This window comes from Lagenorhynchus albirostris, chromosome 17 (assembly GCF_949774975.1).
Source record: "Lagenorhynchus albirostris chromosome 17, mLagAlb1.1, whole genome shotgun sequence".
Lineage (NCBI taxonomy): Eukaryota > Metazoa > Chordata > Mammalia > Artiodactyla > Delphinidae > Lagenorhynchus > Lagenorhynchus albirostris.
In genome coordinates, this window is record NC_083111.1 from 63,493,875 (window position 1) to 63,512,619 (window position 18,745).

At 42.0% G+C, this 18,745-nt stretch overlaps 1 protein-coding gene and 1 pseudogene across 6 annotated transcripts in view; both read left to right on the forward strand.

Annotated features, from left to right (window-relative positions):
- DEPTOR (DEP domain containing MTOR interacting protein) overlaps positions 1 to 18,745 on the forward strand; it is a 192,153-nt gene that overhangs the window by 55,805 nt on the left and 117,603 nt on the right. For all 6 annotated transcript variants that reach the window (XR_009536495.1, XR_009536494.1, XR_009536496.1 and 3 more), the window contains exon 4: positions 11,317 to 11,495. Coding sequence is in view for 3 of the 6 variants with exons in the window: in XM_060128285.1 (XP_059984268.1) it covers positions 11,317 to 11,495 (179 nt within the window). In the remaining 3 variants the exon portion in view is untranslated. The remainder of the gene's footprint in view (positions 1 to 11,316; positions 11,496 to 18,745) is intronic.
- On the forward strand, positions 5,325 to 5,431 carry LOC132508435 (U2 spliceosomal RNA; annotated as a pseudogene).

The window sequence follows — 18,745 nt, forward strand, 5'->3', positions numbered from 1 at the left end:
TTTCAACAAATGATGCTGGGATAACTGGATAGCTGCATACAAGCAAACAGAGTTTGACCCTTGCCTCATGCCTTCTAGAAAATTTAACTCAAAGTGGATTATAGAGCTAAATGTGAGAACTAAAACTTTGAAACTCTTAGAAGACAACATAAGAGTAAATTTTCATGGGCTTGTGTCAGGCAATGTTTCTGACATGTGACACCGAAACCACAAGCAGCAAAAGAGAAAAATGGATAAATTGAGTTACATAAAAATTAAAAACTTTGGGGCTAGAAACAGTACCATCAAGAAAGTGAGAAAACAGCCCATAGAATGGGAAAAAATATCTGCAAATCATATGTCTGATTAAGGACTTGCATCAAAGAATATATAAAGAACACTTAAAGTTCAATAGTAAAAAGACAAGTAATCTAGTTTTACAATGCGCAAAAGATCAGAATAGACATTTCTCCAAAGAAGATATATAAATGGACAATAAACACAAAAACATGCTCAGTATCATTCATCATCAGGGAAATGCAAATCAAAAACACACTCACATACCTCTTCACACCCACCAGGAGGATCCTAATAACAAAGAACAGATGACAGATGCTGGCAAGGATGTGGGGAAATTAGAACTCTCATACCGTACTGGTAGGAATGTAAAGTGGCACAGCCACTTTAGAAAACAGTCTGGCATTTTCGCAAAAGGTTAAAAAGAGTTACCGTATGACCCAACAATTCTACTTCTTGGTGTATATCCAAGAGTAAAAAAACATATGTCCACATAAAAAATTTGTATATAAATTTTCAAAGTAACATTATTCATAATAACCTAAAGGAAACAACGCAAATGCCCATCAGCTGATGAATGGATAAACCCAATGTGGAATATTCATACAATATGTGGAATATTATTTGACAATGAAAATGAATGAAGTACCAATACATGCTGCAACATGATGAATGTTGAAAACATTATACTAAATGAAAGAAACCAGTCACACAGGATCACATATTGTATGACTCTATTTGTATGAACTGTCTATAAGAGGCAGATTCATAGATGTAGGAGGTAGATTAGTGTTTGCCTAGGGCAGGGGGAATGGGGAAGTGGGGGATGATTATTAATGGTACAGCACTTCCTTTGGGGTGATAAAGTATTTTAACATGGATGGTAGTGATGTTTGTACGACTCGCTGTATATACCGAAAACCATTGCATTTTACATGTTAAATGGGTGAGTTGTCTGGTAAGTGGATATATATTAATAATATTGTATTATTATTATTATTAATATCTTAATATATGCTAATAAAAGTGTAAAAAAATTCTGGCAGTATCTGCTTCTTTCCTCTTGAGCTCTGTATCTCAATGTCCAGGCTGTCTCATGGGAAGGAAAGGCTGTACTGACTTAGGAGCACCACAGGGCCAGACATCCAGCCCTGGCCCACTGTCTGCCTGCAACTGCATGAATGATCCCAAGCAAAGGTGGCAGAGGAATTGCCCAGTTGAGCCCCAGGCAACCCACAGAATACTAAGATATGATTAAATGGTGGTTGGGCTTTTTTTAAAATTTGTTTTATTAAATTATAGTTGGTTTACAGTGTTGTATTAGTTTCTGATGTAAAGCAAAGTGATTCAGTTATACAAACATATAATAGTTTGCATCTGCTCACCCCAAACTCCCAATCCATCCCTTCCACACAGCCTCCCCTACCCTTGGCAACCACAAGTCTGTTCTCTATGTGTGTGAAGTCTGTTTCTGTTTTGTAAATAAGTTCATTTGTGTCATATTTTAGATTCCACATATAAGTGATATCATAAGGTATTTGTCTTTCTCTTTCTGACTTACTTCACTTAGTATCTTCACTTAGTATAATGATCTCTAGGTCCATCCATGTTGCTGCAAATGTTATTTCATTCTTTTTTTTTTTTTTTTTTTTGTGGTACGCGGGGCTCTCACTGCTGTGGCTTCTCCCATTGCGGAGCACAGCCTCCGGACGCGCAGGCTCAGCGGCCATGGCTCACGGGACCAGCCGCTCTGCGGCATGTGGAATCTTCCCGGACCGGGGCACGAACCCACGTCCCCTGCATCGGCAGGCGGACTCTCAACCACTGCGCCACCAGGGAAGCCCCTATTTCATTCTTTTTCATGACTGAGTTGTATTCCATTGCATATATATGTACCACATCTTCTTTATCCATTCATCTGTCACTGGACATTTAAATTGTTTCCTTGTCTTGGCTATTGTAAATAGTGCTGCTGAGAACATAGGGGTGGGACTTCCCTGGTGGTTTAGTGGTTAGGACTCTGTGCTTCCACTGCAGGGCGCCAGGTTTGATCCGTGGTTGGGGAACTAGGATCCCACATGCTGCGCAGTGTGGCCAAAAAAAAAAAAAAAAAAATTAAAGAACATAAGGGTGCATGTATCTTTTTCAATTATACTTTTATCTGAATATATGCCCAGGAGTGGGATTGCTGGATCTTATGGCAACTCTCTTTTTAGTCTTTTGAGGGACCTCCGTACTGTTTTCCACACTGGCTGCACCAATTTAAATACATTCCCATAAATGGTGGTTGTTTTAAGCCACCAAGTTTTGGGGCAACTCGTTACATAGCAAGAGATCATTGGACCGAGTAGTAAGTCAAATTATTGTTTTAACACTGTGACTACATATTGATACTAAAATCAGTCCCAGGCAAGCCTTTGTCCTAAGGAGAGGAATCTGGATAGGAATAGTATTATGCTTGATTTTAAGGGAAAATGAAGTAAGGAAGAGCTAAGGGTTGTGGAGCATGTTTTAAATAACTAGCTGAGCCGATCCAGGCAGGCCTGCCAACTGGTCTCTTGTCTAAAGCTCACATTGGCAGCAGCGGCTAACCAGCCGTTTGTCCAGAGGCCAGGAGTTACTTAGCAGGAGCTCTAGAGGGCTGGCAGGTCATTTTTCTGGTTTCAAGAAGTGACACAAATAAACCGCTATCCACTTGTCCTCCCCACACCCTGAAAGGAAAATTGCTAAGCTGGAAGGGACAGAGTGGATTGACAACAGAAGTGAAGGCCAGGCATTTGTGTCTGTATCTTAAATGGAGTATCAGTAGGGCAGAAACTCTTTTTTTTTTTTTTTTGCGGTTCGCGGACCTCTCACTGTTGTGGCCTCTCCTGTTGCTGAGCACAGGCTCCGGACGCGCAGGCTCAGCGGCCATGGCTCACGGGCCCAGCCGCTCTGCGGCGTGTGATCCTCCCGGACTGGGACACGAACCCGCGTCCCCTGCATTGGTAGGCGGACTCTCAACCACTGTGCCACCAGGGAAGCCCCAGGGCAGAAACTCTTGATTCATCTCGTCTCCACACAGGGTCATTCTAAGGGAGACTTTTTTTTTTTTGGCCACTCTGCAGCATGTAGGATCTTAGTTCCCTGACCAGGGATCGAACCCATGCCTCCTGCAGTGGAAACATGGAGTCCTAATCACTGGACCACCAGGGAATTCTAAGGGGGTCATTTTTTATATACTCTTGGATAATGATGTGTAGCAGGGGAATGCAGAGAAATGAGCTTCATTTATCATTCAGAAAATACTTTTCTCGGACCTACTGTACTAGGAAGCAGCTGTCAACCACATAGACAGGGATCCTGGTCTCAAAAAGCTTATAGTTAAGTGAGCAGACCATTTCCCCAGGGCTCTGAGAAGGCCTTTCAGGGACTCTGGGAGCTCTTAGAAGTGGCACGTGGTCTAGATTTGTGGGATGGGAGATTTCTTAGAGAAATAACAACTAAAACTGGAAAACTGAGGAAGCTCATCTTCACTCTAAAATACCTTATTTGGGGGCTTCCCTGGCGGTCCAGTGGTTAAGACTCTGCACTTCCAGTGCAGGGGGCATGGGTTCCATCCTTGCTCGGGGAACTAAGATCTCACATGCTGCTCGGAGCGACCAAAAATAATAATAATAAATAAATAAAATAAGATAAAATACCTTATTTGAGGGTGAAAAGAAATGAGGAAATGGTAGTATTCCTTATTTAGGCACTTTGTTTTCTAGATTCCTATCACTGATGCAGGCTCCCAGGTCTAACTCCATGTGGCTTTATTTTATACAGTTTATTTCCAGGACCTTCCAGTATTTATTAACTGTTCTTTCAGTACTTTCCAACTGATGTGACATGTTCCTCTTTGTGGGTTTCACATCTTTTTTGCCATTTCTCATTGATATGAATATATTCTAGTTATCTATTCCTACAAGACAAATCGCCTTAAAACTGACTAGTTTAAAACAACAGTGATATATTATTTCTCCTGATTCTGTGGCTTGCAAGGCGATTCCTGTACTGGTTTCACCTGGGCTCATTCATGCGGTTGCCGGAGGGTCAGCTGAGCTGGAACGTCCAAGATGGCCTCATTCTCATGTCTGAGAGTTGGTGCTGGCTGCCGCCTGGGCCTGTGGCCTCTTCACCTCCAACAGGCTGCACTTGCTTCCTTACACTGCGGTCTCAGTATGGCATTCCAAGGGGACAACGGTGGAAGCTGCAAGGCCTCCTAAAGCCTTGCTTTGGGAGTCAAATAATGTTGCTTCTGTTGCATTTGCTTGGGTAGTGGAATTCACAAAGGCAGCCCAGGTTCAAGGGAAGGGGAAATAGACTCAACCTCTTGATGGGAGAAGCAGTGAAGTCAGTTGGAAAGAAGCCTCGGGAGCTGTTGCGGCCATCATGGCGCATAGTCTCCTATGGGACGTCAGGGTTCTGCCCCTTGTGTTGAGGTGTATATGTGGCAGTTGTCCCTTCCATCTTCTAAGAAGGGCCTGGTCATTATTATATTAAGTCTAATTCTTATGGCTCATACCAACTCAGCTGCTACTAAGCCTCTGAAAGCAGCCTAGTAGCTATTTCTAAGGATGGATTAAAGTACAGAAGAGGGTTTACTTAGGAAGAGGTCTAAATAATATTTTTTTTGCAGATTTAATTTGTTTAATTGAAGTATAGTTAATTTACAGTGCTATGTTCGTTTCAAGTGTACAGCAAAGTGATTCAGTCATACATGTATATATATGTGTGTGTGTATATACATATACATATATATACATATATGTGTATATATATACATATATTCTTTTTCAGATTCTTTTCCATTATAGGTTGTTACAAGATATTGAGTAGAGTTCCCTGTGCTATACAATAGGTCCTTGTTGTTTACCTATTTTAGATGTAGTAGAGTGTATATGTTAATCCCAAGTTCTAATTTATCACTCCCCTGCCAATAAGATTTTAAAGTGAGTTCTGTTACAAGCTGAATAAGGTTTTTAATAAGTTCAGTTATATGCTAAAAGCTTTTATAAATACTCTTAATTACTTCTTGGACTTTTGGCTAAGATCAAGTATGGTATCTGTTCTTATCAGTTTAGTGTAAATACTCTTAAATATAAAAGCATACACTTACATTCTTAGAACTTTCTAATAAAAGTTTTTAATGATAGCAATCCAGCGAAGGCACTAGAACATGTATTATCTTCCTCATTTAATATGAGTTTGGGGACACTTGAAGTAGTGAAAAATCATGTCATTAGTTTGTGGCAGAGTTGTATTTGAGTCCCAGGTGTCCTACTTCCCAAGGCTGTGCTCCTTCCATGGCTTCCAACTAGTAGAACTCTGAAGATTCTGGGAAGAGTGGAGGTGTCCCACTCCAGAGGAGTCCCTGTGTAGCTACTGGCAGAAACTCATCACGCCCTGAGGAACGCACCGTGATTAGTTAAGGTTAACGCTTTGTATATACATCGTCTTTTGTATTGTTAAGTTGTTTCATTCATACTCACTCTATCATTCACAACAGACGGGTGAAGCTATCATTATACTCTTGAGAAAAAGGAAGGTTATAAAAAGAAAAGTGGCTTGCTTTTCATCTCACGGCTACCAAGTGACCCATTCTGAATAAAACTTAAATCTTCAAATTCCTAGTTGAATATTCTTTCCACAGCAGGATTGGGCTTCTAAGTCTGAAAGCACTGAAAATGAACATCATATGAGTGGACACTGAGGTACGCAGGTTCAGTTACCCACAAATGATATGATTTATAAACGTGTAAAGTGCTCTCATTTGTATGACCCTGAGCAGGTTTCCTCCCCGCAACACTGAATGCTGTCATTCACTTTTTCTCCTGTGGATGAGAATTACATTTTTCTCATATGGATGAAGAGGGGGTTGTATCGTAATAATCTCTAAGGTTTCTTCCTGCTCTAGAATGAAATGGTACAATTTGTGTTGCATACTGTTGTTAGTTTGAGAAGACCTGAAGGTTTTTAAAAGAGAGAAATGAGCTTTCATATAGAAGACAAGAACTCATCAGGAACAGTTCTAAAGGAAGATGATACAATGATTGTGACATTTTATGAGGTTCTGTTTTCATTGTACAAGGTTTTGTGGACAAACATGAACTCTATCTATCCTGTTGGAGCTTATAGTTGAGTAGGGAAGGTAGTCTTTAATCTGATAATTACGTAGACTGTATAGGGAGCAATGGAGATCTGATAATGATTGAAATGCAAAGGATAAGGAGTTAAGTAGGCTTGAGGAGTAGAGGAATAGTCCAGAGAAGTGAGGAGGAATGTTCCAGGTTTGGGAATGACATATTCAAAGGCCCTGTGGTAGATGGGCATGATATGTTTGAACTGAAAGAAGCCCAGCCTCTCTGGAGCACACAGGGGCCAGAGGTGAGAATGTTCCAAAGGGGACGGGGTCAGGGCCATGCATGCATTATAGGCCATATAAAGGGTTTTGGTCTTTAGCCTAAAAGCAATGAGAAGCCATTAAAGTGTATCTTCAACAGGGGCAGGACACTTTCAGGTTCAAATTTTTAAAAGATCGTTTTAATTGCTGTGTCTGGTCTTGGGTGCTTGAGGTTGGGTTGAGAACAAGAGTGGGTGCATAGTATAGTCCAATTAAGAAACCAATGTAATTGTCTAGGTTAAAGGTGTTGGTATTTTGGGCCAAGGCAGTGGCAGTGCCAAAGATGGGAAGACTTAGACATATATGAGAGCTATCTGGGAGGTAAAAACCACAGTTCAGACTGATAGACTGGGTTGAGGAAGATGAAGGCATCATGGATGAAGCCTTGTTTTCAGGCTGCATGGTGGAAGCTCTCATAGGCACAGGACCTCAGATTTGGAGGGAAGAACCTGAATTCAGTTTTGGGCTTGTTGATTTTGAGGTGTCTTTGGGATGTCCATGTGGATACAAAGGTCTGGGGTTGGGAATATAGCCCTGGTCTAAGGATATAAATCTGAGAATCCTTGGGGCATGGATGGTAGTTGAAGCCATGGGGATATAAGAACTTGCCTGAGAGACGAGAGAAGAGAGATATTTGGGGAAATGAATCTCAAGGGATTCCAGCCTTCAAAGTCCATGGAGATGAAGTGACGGTAACCCACAGTGGTCACTGAGAAAAGGTAGGGACAGAGGGAAAGCAGTATAGTGTGTGACGTCCTTCTAACTGAGGGGAGTGCTCAATAGCATCTGATGCTATTAATGTCAACCACATGGGGGACCTACAAGATGTCCATCGTATGTGGACACAAGGGAGAATGCTTGTGCCCCTAGTAGTAAAGGCAGAAGCTAGAGGAGTGAAGAGTGCATGGGACGGTAGGTGTGAGACAGGATACGTGGGGCTATGGGGGTGGTAAAGGAGTGACTTATGTGGTTGTCTTAGTTCAGGCTGCTTTAACAAAAATACTACAGACTGGACGGCTTATACGATAGACCCTCATTTCTCACAGTCTGGAGGCTGGGGAGTCCAAGATCAAGGCGCCAGCAGACCTGGTGTATGGTAAGGCACCTTAGTTTGCAGAGGGCTGCTCATTGTATTATTGTCACAAGAGAGAAACAGGAAGCAAGTTCTCTTCTGTCCCTTCTTATAAGGACAGTAATCTCATCGTGGGTCTGTAGGGGAACAAAGTTTGCCACCCCAAAATGTCTCTTTGGTGTGTGGATTACTTCGAGCTGAAAACAATCAAGGCCCGAAAGATTCTGGAAGAACCTTTCACCTGTGACCTAACTGCCTAAAAAATTTTAAATAGAGGACCTGTTCCAGGAGAGGAGCTATCAACATAGATAGCTATAGTATGAGCTAGGTGTGTAGGCAAGGAGAAACCTGGGAAGTCTTTTAAAATTTCCCTCTGTGTCCCATTGTCTCTGCATGACACAACAGACATTTATTTACCAAACAGTTGTCTTTACATCTCCATGTGAATTGCCTTCCTCCCCTTTGAAGTCCTGAACCACTACCCCAATATCCTCTTTTGTCTTTACCTGAAGGTAGTATTTAAAATGAGAGTTTTGACTCTCTGACATACATCACAGCAAGATCCTTTTTGACCCACCTCCTGGAGAAAGGGAAATAAAAACAAAAATAAACAAATGGGACCTAATGAAACTTCAAAGCTTTTGCACAGCAAAGGAAACCTTAAACAAGACAAAAAGACAACCCTCAGCATGGGAGAAAATATTTGCAGATGAAGAAGCAACGGACAAAGGATTAATCTCCGAAATTTACAAGCAGCCCATGCAGCTCAATATCAAAAAAACAAACAACCCTAACCAAAAATGGGCAGAAGACCTAAGTAGACATTGCTCCAAAGAAGATATACAGACGGCCATCAAACACATGAAAGGATGCTCATCGCTAATCATTAGAGAAATGCAAATCATAACTACAATGAGGTATCACCGCACACTGGTCAGAGTGGCCATCATCAAAAAATCTACAAACAGTAAATGCTGGAGAGGGTGTGGAGAAAAGGGAACCCTCTTGCACTGCTGGTGGGAATGTGAATTGGTACAGCCACTATGGAGAACAGTATGGAGGTTCCTTAAAAAACTACAAATAGAACTACCATATGACCCAGCAATCCCACTACTGGGCATATACCTGGAGAAAACCATAATTCAAAAAGAGTCGTGTACCACAATGTTCATTGCAGCTCTACTTACAATAGCCAGGACATGGAAGCAACCTAAGTGTCCATCAACAGATGAATGGATAAAGAAGATGTGGCACATATATACAATGGAATATTACTCAGCCACAAAAAGAAACGAAATTGAGTTATTTGTAGTGAGGTGGATGGACTTAGAGTCTGTCATACAGAGTGAAGTAAGTCAGAAAGACAAAAACAAATACCGTATGCTAACACATATATATGGAATCTAAAATTTAAAAAAAGAAATCATTCTGAAGAACCTAGGGGCAGGACAGGAATAAAGATGCAGACGTAGGGAATGGACTTGAGGACATGGCGAGAGGGAAGGGTAAGCTGGGAGGAAGTGAGAGAGTGTCATGGACATATATACACTACCAAATGTAAATTAGATAGCTAGTGGGAAGCAGCTGCATAACACAGGGACATCAGCTCCGTGCTTTGTGACCACCTAGAGGGGTGGGATAGCGAGAGTGGGAGGGAGACGCAAGAGGGAGGAGATATGGGGATATATGTATGCATATAGCTGATTCACTTTGTTATACAGCAGAAACTAGCACACCATTGTAAAGCAATTATATTCCAATAAAGATGTTAAAAAAAATAAATAAAGTGAGGGTTTTGGCCATTTTGGTGAGTTACTCAGTTTCCCTGGGTCTCTCCCCTGTACATTTTATTAAACTTTTGTATGATTTTCTCCTGTTAATCAGTCTTATGTCAATCTACTTCTTAGACCAGCCAGAAGAAACTAAAAGGGTAGAGGAAAACTTCTTCCTCCCCAGTAGGGCTCCACCCTCATGAAATAATCACCTCTCAAAAGCCCCATCTCCAAATTCTATCACGTTGGTCTTTAGTGTTTCAATATGTTGCAGAAAGGGGGGCCCCTTCTAGGGCCCTAGAGAGCCTAATAGGTGGACCCTCTCGTATCAGATGTATTTTACGTGGAAATACATTTAGAGCATACTATGTAGTTGTTGCCAATATACTGAACTCTTAGATCGGATCCTGTCCTACTTCTGCTTGAGACTTCTCAATTATTTTCCATTGCACTTAGAATAGAATCCTCAGTGGGGCCCATGGGATCTGCTGACCTGTTCCCTACCAACCCCCCCATTATGTCAGGGCACACCTATTTCCTTTCACACCCTCACATATCCCAAGATCTTTCCCACCCCTAGTCCTTGTGTTGCAGGAAGGGACCCCTTCCAGGGCCCGAGAGTGGGCTCTTGTCTAACACTCGGAAATGAATTGTCCGAGGAGACACACGTGCTGACTGTGCAAGAGACTGTATTGGGAAGGGGCACCCGGGGGGAGAGCAGGAGGGTAAGGGAACCCAGGAGAACTGCTCTGCCACGTGGCTCGCGGTCTCGGGTTTTATGGGAATGGGGTTAGTTTCTGGGTTATCTCTGGCCAATCATTCTGACTCAGGGTCCTTCCTGGTAGCGCTTGCATCACTCAGCCAAGATGGATTCCAGCGAGGAGGATTCTGGGAGGTTGGGAGGACATGTGGACTGGCGTCTCCTCTCTCCTTCTGACCTTTCCTGAATTCTTCCAGTTGGTGGTAGCTTGTTAGTTCCGCGTTCCTTACCAGGACCTCCTGTTGTTAGATGACTAATGCAAGTGGCTACTATCCAGCTTGGCTAGGGTGGGTGGTTTCAATCAGTGGTTCCCCTAACAACTATGTGAATTTGGGGAAGACACAAACATTCAGTCCATAGCAAGTCATCTTCTTATTAGCCCAATGACTTGGGAAAAGGAAAAATGCCTTTAGGAAAGAAATACGAGAGTTTTTTAGGAAAGTAGGGTGGCGTTTGGTCAGGAACTCCCTCTCAAGATGGCTAAACTGAATACAGTTTGCTAAAGCTAGAGTTTTGGATTGCTTTTTCAGTTTTTTTCTAATCACCAGGAAAAAATGCATCTTATTCACTTCTGAAGCAGATCCTTCTCTTGACAATTGCATTTGGGGCAACACATGACAGCCACATCTGTCTGTCTGACAACCTTGCGGTGATACTTCACAGAAGCCTAGGATGTGGGATTTCAAATGAGTAATTTTCCTTTTGTGTAGGTTTCTTTTTCTTTCTTTCTTTCTTTCTTTTTTAAATTGAAGTATAGTTGACTTACAATATTAGTTTTAAGTATACACCATAGTGATTCCAAATTTTTATAGATTATACTCTATGTAAAGTTATTATAAAATATTGTCTGTATTCCCTGTGCTGGACAATATATCCTTGTAGCTTGTTTATTTTGTACGTGGTGATTTGTACCTCTTAACCCCCAACCCTATCTTTCCCCTCCTCTCTTCCCTCTCCCCACTGGTAAGTGTAGGTTTATTTATTTATTTATTTTTTCACTATCTTCCTCCAGGCTGATGAGCCCTGAAAACACACTCCTGCAGCCCAGGGAAGAGGAAGGGGTCAAGTACGAGCGCACCTTCATGGCGTCTGAATTCCTGGATTGGCTGGTTCAGGAGGGTGAGGCCACCACAAGGAAAGAGGCGGAACAGCTCTGCCACCGGCTTATGGAGCACAGCATCATACAGCACGGTGAGTGTATGGTCAGCTTTTGCTAAACCCTAAAATCTTGTGCTACGACTACAGGCTTTTATTTCTCAGTCATGGCTCTGTAAGTCAACTGTGCCTCTGCTTGGGCTCCGCTTGGCTTGTCTCCAAACTGGGGGTCACATTCAGCTATGTGTTTCATGCCTTCTCATTCTGGGACTCAGAGTAAAGGAGCATCCACTCTCTGGACTCTATTGTTTTGACAGATGAGGGCAGAAGCTAGAGAAGGCAGGCAGGTTCTTGCAGCGTCTCCAAACACTTCTGCTTGGGTGTGATTTAACATTACAGCTTCATGTCCAGCTGGCTATAGCAGGTCATCTGGTCAAGTCTGGATGGGAAGTAGATGGCTCTCGCAAGGTTGGTCGCATTGGGAGAATGAAACTTCGCTGAACCGTGGTTCAAGCTGCCACACTGAAGAAGTATCCAAAGGCCTTCAGATTTTCACTTTTCTTTTTAGAGCTGAATCATAATGCAATATAATGTACTGTTCAGGAACTCTATTCGTTATCTATTGCTACATAAGAAATTACTCTAAAACTTAATGGTATAAAATAATAATAAATGTTTATGATCTCACATGGTTTTTGTGGCTCAGGAATTTGGGAGGAGCTTAGTGGGTGGTTTGGCTTGGAGGTCTCTTATGAGGTTGCAGTCAAGACATTGGCTGGGGTTACAGTCATCTGACGGCTTGATAGCCTGGAGGATTTGCTTCCACAGTGGCTCACTTCTGTGCCTACCATAGAAGTGCTGGTGCGGGCTGTTGGCAGGAAGCTTCTGTCCATTGCTCTATGGACTTCTTCATAAGGCTGCCTGAGAATTCTCATGACATGGCAACCTGGCTTCTTGCAGAGGGAGTGATCCAAGAGAATGCAAGACAGAAGCTACAGTGTCTTTTAACTGAGCCTTGGGAGTCACACACTGTTGTTTCTTCAATACTCTATTGGTTACCAGGTCAGTCCTGTTGAGTATGAGAGAGGACTATGCGTGTGCTAACCAGGAGGCAAGGATCACTGGAGCCATCTCAGTTCTTATGAGGCTGCCTATTGCAAGAACATAGGCTCTGGAATCCCAACTCCACCAGTGATTAGCTACTTACCTTCTCTCATCTGTAAAATGGGCATACCTGCATAGGTTGGTTGTAGGAGTACAGGTGGTAGATATAAAGCACTTGGCTCAGTGCCTTGCTCTTAATAAGTGCTCAATCAATTTACTAATATAGCTGCAAGGTGTAGGCTTAGAACAGTGAGGAAAGGGCCGGGAACCAGATAAGCATTTCAGCCTAGGAGTCAATATGAAAGGTAATAACTTGAATCATTCTTACTGTAAACCCTCCTACCTCCACTTCCACACAGGCCTAGAATTTCTATCCAAGTGTTAGGGAGATAATAATGGAATTATTTGAAAGAAACTTTTGAAATTATTGGGAGCAGTGTTTCACAAACTGCAGATTGCAACCCTTTAGTGGGTTTAGTGAAATAAGTTTAGGGAGTCATTCCCCCAGCGTTAAAAACATTTTTTTTAGGACAGGGAACTATATTCAGTATCCTGTGATAAACCATAATGGAAAAGAATATGAAAAAGAATGTATAAATAACTGTCACTTTGCTGTACAGCAGAAATTAATACAACATTGTAAATCAACCATACTTCAATAAAAATTTATTAAAAAAAGAACTCCTAAGAAAAAAACTTTTTTTCATAGGCTAGACTAGACTCTTAGTACTCAAAGTGTGGTCCATGGACCCACAGTGTCACCTGGGAACATGATAGAAATGCAGAATCTCTGATCCCACTGAATCTGATCTACATTTTTGCATAACCCCGAGAGATTCGAATGCACTTTAAAAGTTTGAGATGCAGTGGATTGGATTTAACTAGAATAGAAAGTTTCAGAGCATAGTTTATGTAATAAGGTCAAGGATTGTTTTGCAAAACTTTATTTCAGTTAGATATACACTATATAAACATAGGACCATAGTCATGTGTGCACTGATTTGTAACATGAAAATTAGTACTCTGCATTGTGGTCAAATATTTTGAAAAGCCCCTGATCTAGAAGTATTGGTTTGCAAGGCACTCAAGCCACTCAGTTATTTTGGGGTGTTTTCTCCTAACTGATGTTGCCACAATGGCACTTACAACTGTTTATTGACGGTCTGATATGTTTCCTGCTGGGCTATTGATTGAGGTTTGGAAGGTGGATAGAATTGTAAAATACCAGTATGGTTCCTGGCCTTAAACAGCTTATAGTCTTGTAGAGATTATAAAACGGATATAGAAGCAATTAGAGAGCAATTGAAGTTATAGGATATAGTTTATTTATTGGTTACTTATTTTATACCATGTGCCACGCACTGTCCTAGATTTTACACATTAACTTATTGAAACCTCTTAAACTCTTTGAGTCAGATATTCTAATTTTTGTTGTTGTTAAATTTATCTTATTGTGGTAAGAACACCTAACATGAGATCAACTCTCTTAACAAATTTTTTTTAAGTGTACGAAATAGTAACCATTAATTACAGGGCAGGTATTTTTATTATCTCCATTTTACAGATAAGGAAACCAAGGCACCAGTAGGTTAAGTAATTTGTATGAGGCCACTCAGGTGGTAGTGTCCAAATGGATATTATCGCTAATAAGTGTGAACTCAGAATTGGTTGGAGTGACTGGTGCTTTCCACCATGAAAAATGGTGTGTTTGGGTTAGAGTTAACTCTGTCATCTTTGCTCCAGACAGAAAACTTGGTGATACCAAACTCTAGAGAAAACCAGAATTTTATACTACCGTTTACTGACTGATAATGTACATCTCAACTTCAGAGAGAAGATAGAGGATGCCACAAATTGTTTCCAAATGATTTCCAAAGAGTGAGTAATTATACCTCAATTACAGTGTAATTATTATTATTTTTTTGGCTGCGTTGGGTCTTCGTTGCTGTGCGGGCTTTCTCTAGTTGCAGCGAGCAGGGGCTACTCTTCGTTGCGCTGCGCGGGCTTCTCATTGCGGTGGCTTCTCTTGTTGCGGAGCACAGGCTCTAGGCGCACGGGCTTCAGTGGTTGTGGCACGTGGGCTCTAGAGTGCAGGCTCAGTAGTTGTGACGCACAGGCGTAGTTGCTCCGTGGCATGTGGGATCTTCCCGGACCAGGGCTTGAACCTGTGTCCCCTGCATTGGCAGGCAGATTCTTAACCACTGCGCCACCAGGGAAGCCCCTACAGTGTAATTTTATAATGCTTTAAACATAAATGCCATAACGTTGTGATGTAAAGGATAAAATAAGGAATTATTGTTAGCAAATCTTATTCACGGAAATTTGTTTTCCATGGTTTTAGGAGGATTGAATATTCTCTATATACAGAGTCAGAGTTTCCAAGGGAGTTCCAGTTTCCCAGCAACTCATTGCTAGATCACAGATTCTAACTTTGAGTTATGAAAACATGGCCACCACATATGTGTACGTTAGAGTTAATGATAAATACCAGCTAGTATCTTAAGCAGAGCTCTGAATTGTCCAGCTAATAATTAATTTCATAAGTTAAACATTAAAGAAAGTCAGCCTCTAGGCTTTGAGCAAAAGGTTGCTGGATAAAAGTGGTTCCCTAGCTTGAAACCAGTAGGCATAAAAATCAAGCCCACTTATGAAATCCTAACCAGCTTCATTTATGAATGGTTAATGGTGCTCTGTAATCAGGACAGAACTTGTTAGCTGAGTAATTAACTTGCATGCAAATGTGTATGTGTATATATATGTATATATATATATAATGATATTATTATCATTATTACAGTTTTACAGTGAAGAATTCTTGAATTCAAAGCCTTTAAGATATTTTTCCAAGGTTGCATAGCTAACCGGTAGCTACTAGGCATTGTGCCTTAGAAAGGAGTTTCCGTTGGTCCAGGATGTATGTAATCGGGTGTGGCTTGCCGGGCACTGTGGAATGAACATGGTCTTTGGAGGGAAACAGGCAGGATTTACATCCCATCTCCTTCACCTACTGTGTGACCTTGTCGACATCTCAACTCTTCCATTCCTCAGGTTTTAAAATTTATTAAATTAAAGTCATATTATATACCTTTGAGAGTTATGTTTGGTTGGTTCGTTGGGTTTTTGGTTTTGCTTTTTGAAATCCTAGGACTACCCACATGTACTAGAAAGACTCAACATATGATTGGACTCGTGGCTAAGACTTTTTAATCTTAAAAAGACACAGAGAAGGATCAGCAAGGGAAAAAGACACATTGGGTGTTGTCTGGAGAAATCCAGGTGCAGGATTCCTCTGTTCTCCCTTCCAGGGCCGGGCAGAACTGGTTCCTTCTTCCAGCAGGGACATGCAGTAACACGTGTACAATATCTCTGCCCAGGGAAACCCACTTGAAACTCAGAGGGCAAGATTTTTATTGGGGGCTGCTCATAGAGGTATACTCTGCCTGCCCAGACAGCCACAGTATACTCCGTGCCTTCCAGCCACAGTATACATACGGTATACTCCGTGCCTTCCAGACTCTCAGAAGGAAAGCATGTATTCTCCATTAATTGCAGTGTTTGTGCAAACAATCTGGGCAGGCTGGTGCAGCAGAATTCAGTGTCCCAGGTAGAGCAAAGTTGCCTTATCAGACGGTAACTCAGAGAACCTTTCAAAAGCCAAGTTCCCAGAAGCTAGCCACGGGCCTGGCCCACAAGCACACTTTTCTGTTTCAAGGCTGCTATGGTAACTCTTTCCTGCCCAGAGCTGCTGTGAGAATTAAACGATAAAGGTGGGCAAAAGCTTTTAGCAGAGTCTACCTCTTATGGCCCTCAAATGCCAGCTATTGTACTTGATCTGATCAATTCTAAATAACAGTTAAAATGTACAGAGTCCCTACTATACGCCAGACACTGTTCTAATCACTCTACATTTACTCCTTTAAATAACTCTATGAGTTAGGTATCATAATAATTCTCATTCTTAAAATGAGGTTAAGTAACTTGCTGAAGACAAGAGCTAGTAAATGGTAGATTCAAGATTCACATCAAGGCAATCTGGCTCTTAATCAGAAAAGAAGATTGGATGCTAATTATAAGCTTCCCTAGACTAGGAAAAAAATTCTCAACTTTTATTGCATCAGCTCACACAGCCTGTCAGATATTGCAACTATAATCATTGTTAGCTCATAAAATATTACAAGATTCCTTTTCGCAAACAATGACCGAGTACCTTGAGATTTTTGTGTGACCTTTGCCAACGCGATGAACACATTTCTTTACTCACGTAAATATCTCCCTCAACTGCTGAGCTGCTCTCCAGCTATCTTTTCCTTAAATGGAGGGTAACAGACAGCAGAGTCGCGTGGGTAAATTGCTCACAGCTGCAGCAGCTGACCCTGGATAATCAGGCTACCGCTGCTGTGTCCAGGCGTATAATTTCCTCTTTTAAAGATTTAGTCAGAGCACTTTAACAATTTCAACACTTCATCAAGCCCTCTTTCTTTTTCTTTTGTTTTTGAAAAATATAATTATATAAATTTTGCAACACACAAAGCAGTTTTCCATGTATTATATTTTTAATCCTCCCAGCTGCTCGAGGGTAGTTTTGGTGATCCCATTCTCCAGTGGAAGACAGTAGCTGAGACATTCTCGCTGGTAGCCATGAAGAGAGAATTTGGGATCTTCTGCAAAGGAAGTTAGATGCCAGATCCAGACAGGAATTAACCCCATCTTCTCAGTAATTAATAGCACTTGACAGAGTTCGGCCCAGCCTGGAATAGCGTAGCCAAAGAAGAAGAGAGGGAGGGAAGGAAGGATGGGAGGAAGGAAGAACAGAGGCACTGATGATTGAGGAGTTTGCAACTTGCCCAAGACGATATGATATTACAGAAAAAAGTTATTCTGACACTTGTTAAAATGGTAAGGAAGACTTTAAGACTAGTGCAATAGGAGTATTGTAGCAAGGGAGGGAGATGGGGCTCAACTCCAAGAACAGCGAGGACAAGTGGGGATTTATAGCCATGGAACAGGGTGAGGGGGTCAGTGGATGGAAATTTATTAATGGGAGACACCAAGGGCAGGGGGATTTTGAGGCCAGGGACTTAGACGTCAAAGATGGAGGATGAGGAACTTGATAAAATAATAAGAGTGATCAGGTATCACGATTTGGGGGATCCTGACTTAGCAGGATTCTTTGCTAAGGCTGGGCTGGGTAGGTCAAATCTGGCTGAGTCACATGCCTACCTCCTGACCCTGGATGAGCAGGGCCCTTTGACTGACAGACTCGCCAAGTCAGGGAGGGGCATTCTTCCACCAAAAAATTTTTTTTTTTGAAAGTTCTGTTACCACAGGATAGGGGCCAATGTCAAGGCCTAGTAGAAATGAGGGCTCAGGGACTTCCCTGGCGGTCCAGTGGTTAAGAATCTGCCTTCCAGTGCAGGGAACTTGGGTCCCACCCTGGTCGGGGAACTAAGATCCCACATGCCGAGGGGCAACTAGCCCGTGCTCTGCAACTACTGAGCCCGCGCACTCTAGAGCCCCAGCGCCACGACCGGAGAGAAGCCTACACACCTCAAGGAAGAGCCCGCGCGCTGCAACGAAAGATCCCACGGGCCGTAACTAAGACCCAAGCAGCCAAATAAATAAATAAAAATATTTTTTAAAAGAAATGGAAATGAGGGCTCAGAGAAACCTGACTGAAGTCTGGAAAGGAGAGAGTCTTTGTCAATGGCACCCTACCCTTGCTTACCTGCCCTTTCTTCTTCCCTATCAAGACTATCCTCTCCTGCTTTTGCTTTTGGTAACTCCTTGTCACCAACAAAATGAAGATTTTTCCATTACAGGTGGTACCCAGTATCTTAGTGTTTCTTTACCCTTAGCTGGAATATAAGTGCTTTGAAGACAGATAATTTGTTTTCTGGGAACTTCCTGGTGGTCCATTGGTGAGGACTCCATGCTTCAATGGCAGGGGGCACTGGTACAATCCCTGGTTTGGAATCTAGGTCCTGCATGCTGCTCTGTGCAGCCAAAAAAAAAAAAAAAAAAAAGGATTTGTTTTCTTGTCTCTGTATCCCCCATGGCTTGGCACTTATATATTAGCTATTCAGTAAAAAATGTGTAGAACGAATGAACGACAGTAGTGACCACTTTTTGAGGATTTGCCATTTGCCAGGCACACCGTTGGGTGTTTACACCAGCTAGAGTTCTTTGAATATAAGCAGCCTCAATCATCATTTTCTTCAAATATGTGGCAGAGTGAACTAATA